We start from the raw sequence: 17,729 nt of genomic DNA on the forward strand, positions 1-17,729 counted from the left end.
CTTCAGATTGGCACAACAACAGTGCGTAGAGAGCTTCATGGAATGGGTTTCCATGGCCGAGCAGCTGCATTCAAGCCTTACATCACCAAGTGCAATGCAAAGCGCGGGATGTCGTGGTGTAAAGCACGCCACCACTGGACTCTAGAGAAGTGGAGACGTGTTCTCTGGAGTGACCAATCACGCTTCTCTGTCTGGCAATCCGATGGACACATCTGGGTTTGGCGGTTGCCAGGAGAATGGTACTTGCCTGACTGCATTGTGCCCAGTGTAAAGTTTGGTGGAAGGGGGGATTATGGTGTGGGGTTGGTTTTCAGGGGTTGGGCTTGGCCCCTTAGTTCCAGTGAAGGGAACTCTTAAGGCATAAGCATACCAAGACATTTTGGACAATTTCATGCTCCCAACTTTGTGGGAACAGTTTGGGGATGGCCCCTTTCTGTTCCAACATGGCTGCGCACCAGTGCACAAAGCAAGGTCCATAAAGACATGGGTGAGCTAGTTTGGGGTGGAGGAACTTGACTGGCCTCTACAAAGTCCTGACCTCAACCCGATAGAACACCTTTGGGATGAATTAGAGTGGAGACTGCGAGCCAGGCCTTCTCGTCCAGCATCAGTACATGACCTCACAAATGCGCTTCTGGAAGAATGGTCAAACATTCCCATAGACACACTCCTAAACCTTGTGGACGCCTTCCCAGAAGAGTTGAAGCTGTTATAGCTGCAAAGGGTGGAGCCAACCCAATATTGAACCCTACGGCCTAAGACTGGGAGGCCATTAAAGTTCATGTGCGTGTAAAGGCCGGCGTCCCAATACTTTTGGTAATATAGTGTATGTGGACTATTGTTCTTAAAATAACACTATGGCTCCAGTGCTAGACCAGATCAGCAGAGGTGATGATATTTCAATATTATAGCTCAGCCTGGTTTGCAAACGTCTATATGTCTCACCGTGTACTTTATATAAGAGCGGATTCGAAAACCTCAGTCTGGTCCTGTCGGCTTTTATCAGCATTAAGTGTACCTCGTTCTCACTTTCTCCCTCTGCTGTTCTATGTCTATTCCCACCTCCCCATTTCCTCTCTTCTGCCTGATGAGCGTTGGGGGGGCGAGGGGGATGCAATCTCACAGCTTCGCAGTTTGGTTGCCATAGAAACACATCCAGCTTGTGTTAATGTGGAACGGGGCCCTCGCACTACAATAAGGAGGTGCAGGCTTGGAAAGCATTATAATGAGCAGTAGGATCAGATCACTGCATTGCACAACACTTCACACAAGTGCGGCACTTACAGGCTTGTTAAAAAGAAAATGAGGAGCAACATGCCCTGACCTACAGCAGCCAATCAGATGATATTCATTATTATATCAGGGAAGAAAAAAAAATTAATGACCATGTGTGACTGGAGGCTATGGGCTACAGTGCACTGCATGGTCTTGTTGGGCTTATTCAATAATGTAAAAGCTGAACTCTGGGCGCAAAAACTTTTATTGAAATATATTTCTCAATAGCCGCAGAGAATGTAAATCCACTTTGTCTGCACCAAATGTCCAGACATTACTTTATAAAGTAGCTGTGACATCATCACTGTGCTAAACATAACCTGTGCAAAGAGCAGAGCTGTGGGAGGGACTCCAGCAGGCTCCACCTACTGCAGAAACCTACAGGAGGGGGCGGAGACAAGACCAGCCACCCTGCACAAGGAGACATAGAGCAGCAGTGAGCGGTCTTTATGCCAGGAAGCTCCACGTTTCACACTGGATTACTGAACAGATCTAGAAGAAATACACAAAGCACACCAGATTCCAGGAAGAATACACATAACTCTTTTATTTATACAATATATGCTTATTCCGGAGTTCAGCTTTAAATTTTCAGTCAACAAGAGCACATCATGACTGACTGCATCATTGAATTTATTCATGAAGGCTGAACAAAATTGCTGTGACAAGCGAAAATCCTCTTGCTGGATCTGCTCTCATAAATTAAGCCCGCATTAGACTTAAATGATTCTGTAACTAATAGAAATTCTAAAAGGGAAAGTATAGCGTACTTTCAGCAAGCTTGTATTTTGGACTATCATTGCATACCTCCCAAATCTAGAACTTGAAAATAAGGGGCACGCTGATGGTGATGACAAGCAGCAAACAGCATGCCACGCAGCCACGGCAACAATTGTGCTTGTCCACAATGCACTGAACATTAGTGTGACTTAAAGGGACAGTGCTTACTCTCTGTATACCCTGCACATATATGCTGCTATCATTGTACCCACAAAATGATTTACTGTGCTACAAGCGAGAGTCTGAAAGATACAGATAAACCTCAGGACAAAGGATCATTTATAAAAAAATACAACTCTTCTGATAGACAGTGAGCTAACACTTTATCTGAGCTTACATTATGGAGAGCTTCATTTAAGTAGTTAAGGGCTACATAGGAAGCAGCAACACTTCAGTCAAAATTATGTAACATTCAACATTGTGTATAGATTACAGTGATCAAGACTATGAAACATTCAACTCAGCATAAAGGGAAGAGGTCAGCAGCATGTAACAGAGAGCCTTTACACTGCTGGTCAGTGGCAGTAAAAAAGTACCTCCCATATCACCTCAGTCATAAGAAGAACCCCCCACCAATCACTATGGTCAGTGGCAACTGGCAATTAGATTACCCCCAATACATTAGTTCCCTTCACACCATAAAGGGAATGGGTCAGGAGCATGTAACAGAGAGCCTTCAAACTCCTGCTCAGTGGCAGTAAAAAAATACCTCCCATATCATTGGTAGTCAGTGATGAGAAGAACCCCCCACCAATCATTATGGTGAGTGGCAACTGGCAATTAGATCACCTCTAATACATTAGTGGCCAGGGGCAATCATATGCCCCCCCCCCCCCCCCCCACCCCCCCGTCCCTCCCCCCTCCATCCCACAAAGCATTGGTGGTCAGTGGGTTCTCCATTCTACTCCTAAAGAGCAATCATTAGCAGTGAGTGGATTTTCCACCCCACCCACCAAGAGCAATTATTAGCAGTCAGTGGATCCCCCCTCCCCCATCACACCCCCAAGAGCATTCATTAGTGGTGAGTAGATTCTCACCCTGTCTCCCAAGGATCTAGAGGTCAAAGTATTCTCATCCCAAAGCATTAGAGGTAATTAGGGGATTCTTCCCTACCCCCCCAGGTATTGGCAAGCCTTGGTGGCCATTGGATTCACCTTCCCCAACAGGAATAGGTAAGCATTGGCATTCAGTGGATTCCCTCACCAGAACATCATTAGCAATTGTTCACAGTATTTACCTGTGCCAGAGATCCTTGTCCCAGGTCACTGCTGGAAGCTACTGTCAGGAGATCACTCAGCCCAGCAGTGCTGCTATAGCGGCTTGGAGCCAATTACAGGAATGAGCGTTCCAGTGCTTGTCCCTGGGACACATCTCAGATCTGCGGAACCCTGGGACTATATCCTCAGTATCCGGGGTGGTTGAGGAAAATGCACATATACTATATGGCCAAAGGTTTGTGGAAATCTGAGCATCACACCTACCTGAGTTTGTTGGATACTCCATTCCAAAACCATGGCCATTAACATGGAGTTCCCCCCTCACCCTTTGCAGCTATAGCAGGCTCCACTCTTTTGGGAAGGCTTTCCACAAGATTTTGGAGTGGGTCTTTTGGGATTTGGGCTCATACAACCAAAAAGAATATTTGCAAGGTAGTACTGAGGTTGGCTGAGAGGACCAAGCTCGCAATCTGTGTTCCAATTCATCCCAAACATGTTCAGTAGGGTTTAGATCAGAACTCTGTGCAGGCCAATTGATTCCTTCACACCAAACTTGGTAAACTATATCTTGATGAAGCAGTAAGAACATTGTCACCTTACACCAGGGAGTGTTTGAACAAGGACCTTCATGGCAAGATCGCCAGGTATTCTTTTGAAGATAGTTGCAGATTTAAAAATACTGAAAATGAGACAGAGATTTCATTGGTTGGGTTACAGATACTTTAACATCAGAGTACCGTTGTGTCACGGAAGAATGGAGAGAACATTAATTATGTCCTAAAATATTTACAATTAACATTTTTCTTCCCTGTAGGTGCAAGGATGTAAGAAAATGACAGAGCCATAGTAGGACTCAGCTGGGAGATGACTAACACAAGTGTAATAATCTCTGCGCACTGACCTCACTACTGCTCATATCTAAACCACAATGCATGGCAATCATTCCATTACATTGCGGTAACACTGACCTGCAGAACTGTGCTTTATCCACATACATAAAGCAGTCTATTCTACCACAGGAATACAAAATGTCACCTTTCATGTGCACAATGTACAAAATGATCCTCAATGGTTGTTATTAAAGCAATTAAAGCCATAAATCAATTCAGCTTGTCTGTATAAAACAAAATCAAATAGCACATAAAAGTTTCCCTATTGTTTGTAAATTGCATGGAAGCAAACCGAGGGCTCGATAGGTCACCTTGGGCCATTTAGCATAAAATATCAGCCAAAACGTAGTTTTTTTTTAGTGTTGAAGTGATGAAGGATTTATACTGTGTCGGGTTTTTAACCTTTAAATCATTTTACAAAACTTTTACAAAATTTTACAAAAACGACAGTTTATGTACAAATAAGGAGGTTGGTACATAGCAGGAACATGGTGGGACTGGAAAATTGATGTTGCGACTGAACATTGCTATGGTTGGTCGGAGGCAGATAGCATTCATGAAATTTGTAGACGAGCCTACAAATGTGCCGGATAGACGCGGCCATGCTCTGACTAATGATGAAACTCTTGTGGGTGGAAAGGATTTGTCACGATCTGGGATCAGGCTCAGAGTCCAGCAGCTGAAGCAGCAGGCAATTCGTAGTATAACAGGCCTGGGTTTGGTACACAAGCAGAGGGTAGTAGTGGAGGAGCAGGCAGAAGCGTAGTCAGTGAACAAGCCGAGGTCAGTAGCCAAATGTATCAGGTATGAATCAGAAGACGATGAGAGTAGTCGGTGAATCAGCAGCCCAAGGTCGGTACATGGGTAGCAGTATGAGTAGATTGTAGCACTGAGGGAGCAGGAAGCAAGATAATGGCAGGAGCACAATAATCTGGCAAACAGGAAGTGCAGAGGCAGGGCTTAAATAGGAAATTCAAGGGAGGAGCAAGGAGTTCAGCAGAAACTAGGTTTAAATTAACTGAGGATTACACAGGAGATCAGGCAAGGAGCTATTCAAAGTTCTAAGGTGGCTCAGCAGGTAGAACCACCACCAGCTACAGCAGAGGCCCTGGGTTCAGATCTGGTTCCTGACAGGATTATTGATGTGGTGGAAAGGAACAGATAGGTAGCAATAGATTTCATGGAACAGAACATAGTGATATGGGTCTCTTCCTGTAGCTGGCCTAGTTCTTGAATTTTATTAGGTGATATTTCTATAGCACTTCATCCACTGTTTGGGCAGATGCGAGGCAGCCATATTGTGCATACTCAGAAGAATATCCTACTAGAGCCAATTTACCATGTGTGATAGGAAACCCATGCAAGCATATAGTGTGTTGGCCAATCCTGGATTTCAACTGAGGACCCCATTTCTGAGGCAGAAGTGCTAAACACTAAGTCAATGTGCTCTACCGCCCCTGTTGCAGCAAAGCTGAGCTCAGCTGCTGCAGCAATAGGGATAGCTTTATGCATGCAAAGGCTTTGAAAGTAGGAAAGCGATCATTCCATAGATTCTAGGAGCATGCCTATTGTATGGGGCATCCTAGATTACAGGCAGGACAGCGCAGGTTGCTCCTATGCCCTTTTCCTGACACTTTCATAACTGTGCTATTTTAATAAATGAAGAATATACGATATGCTAGTTACGCACCTCATTCATCATTACATAGCACCGCAGCTATCTTGTTCATGGAGTCAAAACTGAACTGTCTTTCTCTTCTTCCATTCTGTTTCTTCTGTCCATCTAATGGATTGATGCAGGGTCGTACCGCTGCCCTCATATTCATATTTGCTTTAGTCACCTTCCTCATTATTCTGAGCTCCAACAACAACGAGGAACCATTCAACTACAAGGAGCTCAAGATCAAGCATCACAACCCACCAAACATTAGAAAATGGGGGATACAAGATGGCTACATCTCAGTGTCTGGAAACAAGGTGAGATGTCTGTGTGTCTTCTGAGATATCGTATATTTTCTTGTTACTGGTTCTTGTTTTTAGTTGCAAAATAATTTGATATTTTAAGGAGAAGTGTGGGGAGAGAACAATTTTCTTTCTACGCTGCTTAGAGCCGCCATTGGACATTGCAGAGAGAAGAATGTTCATGTAACCAACAATCTCTCAGCTCTTGGTATCTTGTCTTTAGTAGACATGTGCACTGCCAAAAAATTTGTTTCGTTTCGTTTTAAATTCGGATTTGTGTTATTTCGTTTTTCAGGATTCGGGTGTGAAAGTCAATTCGGATTGGGAATTCGGATTCGGACGAAATGCGGTAGCGTTCGTACGAACGTTCGTTTCGTTTTCTGTTCTTATTCGTTTCTTATTCGTTTCTTATTCGTTTCTTATTCGTTTCGTTCGTTTGCAGCAAAAGTGACATTTGAGGGGGAAAAAATATTTTTCTCCTCTAATGTCACTTTGCTCCAACGAACGAAACGAATAAGAAACGAATAAGAACAGAAAACGAAACGTACGAACGCTACCGAATTTCGGAAATGGAAATTCGGATTCGTTTGCATTCGTTATGTCTGTAATTCGGAATTCGGATACATCCGAATGTCCGAATTTCCGAAAATTCGTCCGAATTTCGATTCGGAACGAAACGAATCGCACATGTCTAGTCTTTAGTACATTTCTGGGGTGAAAGAAAATGTATCATGCGATATGTACCATGGGGCCTTACTGGTTGGGGGCCATCGTAAGAGGTGCGTGTTCAAAGGACATGGTTTGCAGCATCAACTTCCATTGGGGATCTCTGCATTCAGTCACATGGCATCTTAGAGCTGCAAAGTGAGTCAGTGATGGATGACGAGCCTCTGCCAAATTCTGTGATTGCAGGCCTGAATGGGTAGCAAGTAGCTATATAACCTCTGACTGAAAACGTAATGGTGAAGTATCTTCACCTAGGTCCACCAGACCAATGTATCTTATTATTGGCCAGGGTGGTAAATACCTCCTTGTTTCACAGCCCAGTCCTTTGGGTAGCAAGTAGCTATATGGCCTCTGACTGAAATCTTGATGGTGAAGTATCTTCAACTAGGTCCACCAGGCCAACATATGTTATTGTTATTGGCCGAGGTGGCAAATGTCCCCATGTTCCACAGCTCAGTCCTTTGGCTGCAGTCCTACAAAAAACCCCAATATCGCTCTGTATGGGGTACACATGTAGACTCCTTTCTTCCTGCCACAATGCAGTGCTTGTTGGCTATCACCAGGCCCAAGCACCATCACATTGGGGGGGCTGCCTAGTCATATGCAAATACTGACTTTCAGAAAGTCTATATTTGCATATATTCTTAGTGGAGGTCCAAACTGTATATCCTTATATGTTTACCTGGAGTAATAAATAATTGAATCCACTTAATGATTTAAAGTCTAACCTAAATGTTGACCTCTGAAACTCTCCTTAGACTCTAGGTTCCAAGTGCAACAGTTGCATCCTCGTTACCAGCTCCAGCCACCTTCTGAACACCGGCTTGGGCCCTAAGATCGATCAGGCAGAATGCATCATCCGCATGAACGATGCTCCCACCACTGGCTATGAAAAGGACGTGGGTAACAAGACAACCTTCCGGGTGGTTGCTCACTCTAGCGTGTACCGGGTGCTGCGAAGGCCACAGGAATTCTTGAGCCGAGCTCCAAGGCAGGCGCTTATTTTCTGGGGACCCCCGGTCAAGATGCAGCAAAACAGCAAAGCCAACCTGTATCACATCATCGAGAGAGCCAGCTCTGCTTTCCCCAACGTATCAGCCTTCGTTTTGTCTCCTCTGAATATGATGAGGTTTGACGATTTGTTCCGGGCAGAGACTGGACGAGACCGGTTAGAATCAACCTATTCCTAAGTACATATACAATCCCAGTGTTATATAGACCCATCTGGAAAAAGATAGGTGATGTCCAGCCATATGTAGGCTGCTTGACACTTTTTGAGTACCCTTCCTTGGCAAATAATGAGACTATGTGGGGGCACTTTTTTAGTTTTTGTATAGCTCAAACTTTTGTTTTAGGTTTTTGGATAGAGTGTGCAACAGTTAGGACCTATGTTAAGTTTTTATTGTGTGCATGTTTGACAGATAGTGATGCCAAATCCAACATGTAACAGTTGTCACCAGAGAAGAGGTGAGGGAAAATCTTCCAATGAGGGCGATTGTTCTGGGGACAACTGTCTAAGAGAGGAAATGCCCTCATTTTAATTTTTTTCATTTTACTTTCTGCTGCATCTCCAAGGCAGGAAGTGAAAGGAAATCTCCCCAGCAGGACAGCAAAAAATTACTTGACAGGAGTTTAAGCATTCTCTACTCTATCCTGAATTAAAACATCACTTTAAAGGAGAACTATGAGCTGAGCCTCATATTTCGAGCCGACGTGTGACAATGAAACTGTCACAGGTCGGCTCAATAGATCGGGAAGTGATCAAACACTTACCGTCGCTCCCTCACTTCTTGATCCTGTCACTGCAGAGAGCCGTAACTGTCACTCACGGCTCCCTGCAGGGATTCCCCCCCTCCCCTGTCCAATCCTCCAGCGCTGACTGGTGGAACGGACGGGGGAGGGGTGCGGGTACAGCTGGCTCTGCCTCCAGATAGGCATAGCCAGCTGTCAATCACGCAGCTGGGTGGATCTCCACAGTAATGTCGGGATCCGTCCCGGCTGCGGCGGTCTCAGTATAACGCGAGCTGTAGCTTGCGGTATACTGAGCTTTGGGTCACGGGAGGACGCTAGTTTGTGTCCTCCCGTGACCCTTAGAACTATGAGGAAAAACGCTTACCCCATAGTTCTCCTTTAAAGTGTATGTAACCTAATAATGAACTTTCCTTAGATGCTACCTTTTGGTCTTGTAAATAGGGACGAGCTCAGGTTCAGAATTAACCTGTTCCAAACCTGAGCTCCCCCGAACCTGGTGAAGGCCCTCCTCAGCATGGAAGGAAGGTCCTTCCATGCTGCCCAATCAGCAGGGGGTTTGTCCACAGCTTCAGGTAAGCAAAGGGGGTAGGTGCAGTGATGTAATTCACCTTATATGGCTACATAGCTATATTAGTCAAATGACATTTACCTAATATGGCCATATAAGGTAAATTATGTCAGCACAAGCATCCCGCTCCTTTGTGTATGGTCTGCTTTGGGGCAGGGAATTCCCCAACCCAAAGCTGATTCGGCAGGATGCCCATGTATTTTCCATGTTCGGATTAACTCAAGTGTCATTTTTTTTTACCTGGTGATCCTGCCAGTAACACTCTTCCTGTCCTAAGGTGACATCACTTACTGCACTGTATCTATGTAGGAACGGTGGATGTCATTCTAAGTTGTTCTCCTGATTTGGACTACAAACACTTAACCCTCTCCTCATCTTCCTTCTATGACCTTCTATGTAATGGAGCTGTTTTGTAATTCATAGAAGATAGCTAGAAAAGTTGATAACATTGTTTGAAATTTGAGTTCAGCACACAGGAAATTACGAGGAAATTAGATTTTTGGCAGGATCAACCGGTATTTTTTTGTACTTGCAGAAAATGTATTGCAGCCACCACATCTAAGGAATGGTTAGATGCAATATATTAAATGTCTGCTCTTAGGTTAAGATGTATTCAGGTTTAGTGCACCCTTTCTAACTAACCCTACCCTTCTGCCTCCAGCACTTTCAGCATTGGAAATACTTACTTAGAACATTGCTGTCTGGAGATCTTGGCCTCCCAGATTCACACAGCCTCTTGCAAAAATCTTCCCAGCTTTACCCACGTGTCTATTGAATTCCGACAACCACAGTTGCCAGTAGTTAGAATACGATAGCCGATATTGGAGATCCCTCCATCCATGCTGTTTTGCATGGATAGGGGAATTGAGTGATGTTCCACGGTCAGCTTGTGTTAACCCCAATTTGGCTGCAAAGATGTATGGCCAGCTGTAGAGGTGTATGAAAGCCGTTGTGTGCAAATGCAGGTACAGCTCAAAAGATTTCGGAAGATTTTACCCAGAGGCTGTGCAGCTCTGGCTAGTAACGATCTAGATATTTATTTCATATGCTGGACGTACTAGGTGACGGGGGAGAAAAAAACACATGCATCTTCATTCTCTTCTACCCCTGTGTGTGTATGAGCTCTCCTGTATAAATTAAACCAAATGGGAGCCATATCACATTAAAACCAAATGGGAGCCATATCACATTACAACATTATACGTGTTCAGCAAATGCATTTTTTGTCTCTGGCAGGGAGAAGTCTCACTCCTGGCTCAGCACGGGCTGGTTTACAATGGTGATTGCGGTGGAGCTGTGTAATAATGTTCATGTATATGGAATGGTACCACCTAACTACTGCAGGTAATAGATCTTTCTCTTACTCTTTAACAATGCTGAGGATTTTCCCATTAGATAGCAATCAGGGCGACATTATCATTGGTTTGGTTAAGGTTTTGGAGAACCTATTTCTGCAGAATAATGGAATCTGAGCAATTGCTGAGAATTGTAATGGCCCATTATTGGCCGCTGGAATGAGAAATAACTCAATCTAATGCTGCAGCTTCTGCATATTGCAGGGAGGTAGAAAAGTGTTCTGAGCAGGTTTTGCTTCCCCATCTCAGACAGTTATGTGTGGGATTCATTCATGTGACATTGTCACTGGTCCTAAAATAATAGCCCAATTGGACGACTTTAATATTTGTAATTTATATCAATGGTGCGACTGCACAGTCTGCATAAATGGTATGTTCGCCCCTGCTTCCTGTCTATTGGTAGGTATAAGGAGTTGTAAAGACCCAGCAAATACCATCCTGTTATAACATAATTGTAATAGGAATACATACTAGATTTGTTTTAGATAATGAAAGCTTGCTTGAAAAAAATCCCTTTTATGTAGTGAGCGCTGCCTTCCGTCTGCCCATCACTTTCAACAACTTGCTGCTTGATGTGATGCAAGCTCCATTTTTGAAGGCTACATATCCTATCATGCATGGCTTCCAGCAAGCAATGATTATGTTATATTGTTCAGATGTTGAGGTGTAGTTCAGGAGGCAGGCTCTGTGAGCGTGGTGACACAATAAGTGCATGGTGTCAATGCATTGAGGAAGTACATCCAATAGACATCTTCAATAAGTAAGTTTACTCACTTCTGGATGTATATGGTTATTAGGAGTGGGATAGAACTTATGAAAATTCAATATAGAAATACAGGTATATTTTTAGTTTTTCACCATAGTTACTCTTTAAAGTAATCTTTAATTTTTCTCTGAAAGAGCCAAACCACAATTGCACTTTAAAGCAACCGTGCCACTGCTAAAATACTGTGTACAAAAATAACTCTGCAAAAAGGAGATCCATAATGCTTACCTGTCCAGCGGGCATTGAGTCCTATCTGGGCCCCACTGGAGAGCTACAGTTACTGAAGGATCTTCAGTATCAGTCACTTTTCTGGGTGCATCAGATGTCTGGCCCTCTACCCACTGGCTTCCATATTGCTACTATGTCCTGAGACTACAACCACTATGAGTCTTTGTGGGATTGGTGTTATACTGTACAATTTGAAGCGCAACTTAATTTCCCCCCCACAAAAAAAAACATTGCTGGTGGGTAGAATTTTTGGAAGAAGATACTTTGTATGTCTCTTCTCCCAAAAAACTCCTTTGCACTTGCAAAAAGTTGCCTGCCAAACATGTATGAAAAGCTCAATTGAGTGTCTGGACTACGAAGCTCCGGTACGTGGGAGTGACATCATCAGTGTCCACCCAATGGCTGAAGAAAGATGAACCAGCAACAGAGGGATGAGGGGGACGCAAATTTGTATTCTCTGTAGGGGGGCAAACTAAGAAGTAAGTTTGCCATAACTATGACATCCATATTTGTACATTGTGGGAGGTGCCCGTCATGGTGACCCACGTCGGCTCAGTTCTGCTTTAAGGCGGGTCTTTACCCCCTTTCACTAAAAATCACATCAGCATGCATTTATGCGTGCTGATATGAAATCATCTTACATTCATTAGATAAACAATCATTTTTGCTTTTACTTACACTTCCTGGTTGTGTAAGGCACTGGCGATGTAGCCCTGGCCTGGTTCAGTGAGGCACTAGTGATGTAGATCTTGCTTGGCTGAGTGAGGCACTGGTGAGCCCTTGCCTGGTTTAGTGAGGCACTGGTGAGCCCTTGCCTGGTTTAGTGAGGCACTGGTGATGTAGCTCTTGTCTGACTGAGTGAGGCACTGGTGATGTAGACCTTTCCTGGTTAAGTGAGACACTGGTTATCTAGACCTTTCCTGGTTAAGTGAGGCAATGGTGATGTAGACCTTTCCTGGTTAAGTGAGGCACTGGTGATGTAGACCTTTCCTGGTTAAGCAAGGCACTGGTGATGTAGCCCTTGCCTGTTTGAGTGAGGCACTTGTGATTTAGCCCTGGCCTGGTTAAGCTAGGCACTGGTGATGTAGTTCTTGCCTGGTTGAGTGAGGCACTGGAGGTGTGTAGATTGTAGATTGTCATTACTAAACATTTCTATAGGTGCATTTGTTGTCCTTTTTAAAATAAGGGTGAAGATCCCCTTTAAGGGCTCATGCCCACGGCCATAAAAAGCAGAATTTTTATCAGTAAATTGTTTTTATTTCCATGGAACTGAACGCATTTCTATTGTTTTCTATGGGCTCATAAGATCAGTAAACGCACGCTGCGTTCAGATCCATAAAATCAATATTCAGAAATTTGCGTCCAAGGTCTGCATACAAATGCGTTTAAACGCGTAAATTCAACGGAAGTAGAATCTCACGCGTCTAAGCGGTATACAGATGCTTATGTATACACGCCTAAACGCAAGCACCATTTCATCTGTTTTTTAATGCAGAACCTTTCTGACAGCGTGATCAACCGTTTGATGATCAACCGTTTCATTATGGCCGTGTCTATGGGTGCAAAGAACGCCATACGCCAATCTTACAAAGGCTCATACCAAACAAAAAGGAAGTGGAAATGGAAATGCAATCTTGTTTATTCAATGAAGAGTCACGAAAGATGCAAACCATGATGTATGTTTTGTAGGTCAAGCTCCTTCATGAATGTAGCTTGGCCGTTATGTTTTACACTTTCACTTTGTATGGATCTACACTCATTGGTCCAGATTGCATTGGGCTGCAGGTTGAGACGCACACTGCTTTATATCTTCTTGGCTTTCTGTGCACAGTGTACACAATGGCTGCAGTTGCCACGGTTACATTGAAGCAACATTTAAAATCTCTTTTGTCAGCTTTAGAAAACCAAAGGCAGCTGCAAAATGAAATAGAACCGCAATCGTAATAACATGAATTGAGAAAATGGCTTGTGTGGCGATGATAGCAATATTTATTATAAATGCAGTGTCACATAGTTACATAGTTAGTCAGGTTGAAAAAGGACACAAGTCCATCGAGTCACGCTTTAAAGGGATCTTTTTTTTAAAGGATTTTATCTTATTACCATTCCAAATCATTTTATTGTGTGCGGTAATGAAGGGTATACTCTCTGAGATCATCACTGCTCCAGTTATTATTGCAATTGTCTTTGACGGGTTATTTGTTCTATAAGATAAATGCCCTTTTGTTTGGCATGATCATGTGAGGAATTCAAACTGATACACGTCTCAGCTTAAAATCAATTCCTAGAGTTTATGCTTTAGAGAGAATGAACTGATACAGAATGCAGAACTTAGATAACTAACTCCTATCTCCTGATGCCCAGGACATGCAGTTCCGGGCGCCGGGTGGGTAGTTGTTTTCTACATTTAGCCCTGCTTTGGGCAAGCAGAGCAAAATGTACAGCAGGGAAGCTGCTGCTTGTTTTGTACGAGTGATCTGGACGATGTCACTTGTATGCCACCTGCAGATCTGCCATTCTCCATGGGGGGGTTGGAGGGTAGGGGGGGCGCATTGAGGAACCTGGCCTTGGGGCAGCAAAGAGAGTAGATCCGGCCCATGATAGATATATTATGTTTGTTGTAGGTTTAGAGCTTTGCCTGTTTTATCGTGTCGCTCATGTAATTTCCTTCTTATACTGTATGTTTAATGGCAATGTAATGCCTATCATTAATCTGTTGTTTAATAGGGTCATTGTACCAAGTTCCACGAATTCAACTGTGGTTTTAGCTGTTTTATCAACTGTGGTTTTAGCTGTTATAGTCACTTTCTAACAAAGTACTTGTTCTCTCTCTTTTCCATCCTCAGCAAGAGGCAGCACAAGATGCCGTACCATTACTACGAGCCCAGAGGTTCTGATGAGTGTACCACTTACATTCAGAATGAACGTGGACGAAGAGGCAATCACCACCGCTTCATCACAGAGAAACTGGTGTTTGCGCGCTGGTCATCTGTATATAACATCTCTTTCTCGCACCCAGAGTGGTTCGAAGATCCAGACAACTCAAACTAAATCGTGATTTTAATGTCTTGTCTGTCCTTTTTCCACCTTCACTGGTCTCCTGTGTATGGAATAGAGTGCTCTCCAGCATAAAGGTGAATCTCAGACACAGGAAGTCCCGAGTGCCAGAACTGGTCTTTTCTGTAGGCCAGTTCACACTGTTTTGATATGGTTGTGCAGCAAAGGATTCTGGGAGGTTGTATGTGCTTCAGTTGACTTGGGCACTGCATTAGATGGACAAACCAGTCACAGTGGGCCTCGTGATCGGGACTGTTGCAAAGGAGTGATGTCTCGGTTGGTCCTAGCAACCTGTTAGCTTCTTCTTTACTTCTTTCCAGGTTAAATCAGAAGATAAAAGAAGTTGATTGGTTGCAGCTGGTAACAATTAATTGTTTCAGAAAATATTTGATCATGATGGGTCGCTTTAACAAGAACAGGAAATTATGAAGATATTCACATGTCTGTTAATTTTATTAACGGATTCAAACAGTGAAGAAGAAAAAAAAGCCAGTTTAGGTTATAGGCCTTGGTCCTCAATTTATTACCCCTTGATGTTTAATCTTCAGTGATGCTTGGTAATTTAAAGAGGTTCTCCAAGAGGTTCTAGAAGAAAGACCAATACAATTTTCATTTTAGAAGTAGGGGGTGTTTAGACACTTTCAGCTCTTCCACGTGAGTGTTAAAAAGGTTGTCGCAGATCAGTGTTAACTTACTGGGGAGTTAGATATGTGTCCAGTCTCCACCAGGAACTCACCGAACAGGTATAGACATCGCTATATGATATTCTCTAGTCAGGGTCCTCAGGTCAGCACCCATGGTAACATCTGATGCGCAGGCAAATGACCCTAGCAAAGCAAACAATTAACAGTTCATAATGTATTCTAAAAGCAAGCTATAGTCGGGGCATGTGGTCATGCATCATGCATAAAACAGCAGTTCTAGGAAGTGCAACATCTAAATCCTCATATATTAAGTGAAAAACTAAATTATATGTAGAGAGTAAGCAGCATTAAAGGAATAATGAGATTCCTACCTAAATGGAGGCACAATTGGTATACACTGTATGTGACTAACTGCTGGGGGAAATGGTTATAACAAAAGGAGCTGCAGAGTTCCTACTCTCTTATGCTTTACCTCCTATACTGCATTACTGGCCTATCCTTTGTATACCGTACAGCGATTCTATTTTATAGTGATACATACAGTACATTTTTTAAATATGACTTAAACATGTATATGGTTCAGATCCTCCTGAACTGCTACTTCTGTGTTTTTCTTTTGGTCAGTTCAGGGCAGACTGCATTTAGGCATTACACAGGCACAAGCTATGCAGGCTGTTGGCAGATGAACTGCAGAATCTAGAAGATAGGCTGGGTTGCACCTAGAACGCAGGTCAAACACTGAACCTGGAGGAACCATTTTGCTTAGGCACTGCTCAAGTCCACTGTGCTCAGTTGATTTTTTTGCTGGATGGCATCAGAGGAACACTCAAGTGTACCTGTACTGTATTCTTAATACATGACACTAGAACAACACCACTGGTCAGAGCAGAAGAGCTCTAGGAAGAGATCATTGCGTGGGCATGTCCTTGTGAGTTAAGGCAGTGGTATCTCTAGGAAAGACATCAACATATGTATATTTTGAAAAAAAAATTAAACTTTCCCAGAGAACCTCTTTAAATTCTAATGTTGCTGATAGGTGTTAGCACAGAACTACAATAAGGTCAAATTTTATAATTGTTGATACTACAAAAACTTTGATAATACCCTCCAATTGGCAGCTTCTGACTGTCCCTAACTGGCATAAATTCAGATGTTTTTCTCCCTATGAGGGCATGGCTTGACATGTGGTGGCTGTGATTTTGTTCAAATTAGGATGAAATCAAATTGTGGATTGTAGCACGGGCCTTCAATGTGTCTCGCTTGTAGGTAATAAAGGGTCAGGAGTTGTACCGACTCCCTCTAGCTCCCAATCTAATTGGTCTGTGTTTCAGCAATGACAAGGGAGCCATTTTGTTGTAGTTCAGGTGTCTTCTCTTTGTCCTGTGTAACCCTTCACTAGCATGGAAGAGTGGTGATGATTAGTGCAATGCACACATAGCTATAGTTTATAGATTTATTTCTGTGTGAGTGGTATCCTGAAAGATTGTGAGCATCTGAATATTTTATATAAAAATACAAGGTAGGTCATGGTTACATATGAAGAACGCAAGTTAATGGACGCTATAAACCAAAGTGAGCCTGTTATGTATTAACACTAGAGATGTAGATATACTGTCAGGAACACCAACTCTTCTGGCATATTGGCCAGATTGCCAGTCCAGGCCTGGTGACTGCCGCTTCAGAATAGGGAATCCTCTAATGCCGTGACCAACACGGGCAGCGGGTAGGGAACCAAACCAATTTGGAACCTGAGCTCCTCCAAACCAGGCCTATACTTGGTAAATGAAATTGAGCTCATATGTGGCCATATAAGGTAAATTACATCAGCACAAGCATCCCACCCCTTTATTTACATACAGTTGTTGGATGCGGAATGCCTGTCCCGTAGATGATTGGGTGAGTGGCCCATGGTAGTTCCTTGTTTTGTGGAGCTTAGGTTTGGACCAGGTCCAATCTGAAACTGAGTTCATCCCCCCCAAGGGAGAGGAGCACATCCTTGCAAGAACTTTGAATGCTGCATCATACTTCTGGTAGATACAAATATAATTTTATACCTAGATTGCCCTAGTCACAATAAACTTCAGGGATTTCTTTAAAGGAGAACTATGGGGTTAAGTCTTTTCCCCATAGTTTTCCTTAGGGTAACGGGAGGACACAAACTAGCGTCCTCCCGTCACCCTAGGCTCAGTATACCGCAAGCTGTAGCTCGCGGTATACTGAGACGCCGCAGTATACCGCGAGCAGCTGCTCGCGGTTTACTGAGACGCCGCAGCTGAAGCGGATCCCGACAATTGTGCCGGGATCCGCCCAGCTGCGTGACTGACAGGCAGAGCCAGCTGTACCCGCCCCCTCCCCTGTCCGTTCCATCAGTCAGCGCTGGCAGATCGGAGCAGGGAGGGGGGAATCCAGCCCCTCCCCTCCCCTGTCACGGCAGAGAGCCGTGACAGGATCGAGAGGTGAGCGAACGCCGGGATGGGTTGGCTCACCTCCCGATCTACTGAGCCGACCT

The 17,729-nt window shown here is 43.7% G+C and overlaps 1 protein-coding gene across 3 annotated transcripts in view; it reads left to right on the forward strand.

Moving 5' to 3' along the window:
- ST6GALNAC6 (ST6 N-acetylgalactosaminide alpha-2,6-sialyltransferase 6) overlaps positions 1-14,962 on the forward strand; it is a 42,474-nt gene extending 27,512 nt beyond the window's left edge. The window contains exons 1-6 of one of the 3 annotated variants that reach the window (XM_018565521.1): positions 856-866; positions 4,087-4,151; positions 5,963-6,139; positions 7,609-8,018; positions 10,407-10,514; positions 14,366-14,962. In XM_018565521.1, the coding sequence (XP_018421023.1) occupies positions 4,137-4,151; positions 5,963-6,139; positions 7,609-8,018; positions 10,407-10,514; positions 14,366-14,570 (915 nt within the window). In that variant the 5' untranslated portion in view covers positions 856-866; positions 4,087-4,136 and the 3' untranslated portion in view covers positions 14,571-14,962. Of the gene's footprint in view, positions 1-855; positions 867-4,086; positions 4,152-5,962; positions 6,140-7,608; positions 8,019-10,406; positions 10,515-14,365 lie in introns of those variants that run through there. The other 2 variants (XM_018565520.1, XM_018565522.1) reach the window with 2 other exon arrangements.
- The last annotated feature ends 2,767 nt before the right edge of the window (positions 14,963-17,729 follow it).

Source organism: Nanorana parkeri, unplaced genomic scaffold, assembly GCF_000935625.1.
Source record: "Nanorana parkeri isolate BGI_ZX_2015 unplaced genomic scaffold, ASM93562v1 scaffold854, whole genome shotgun sequence".
NCBI classification, from domain to species: Eukaryota; Metazoa; Chordata; class Amphibia; order Anura; family Dicroglossidae; genus Nanorana; species Nanorana parkeri.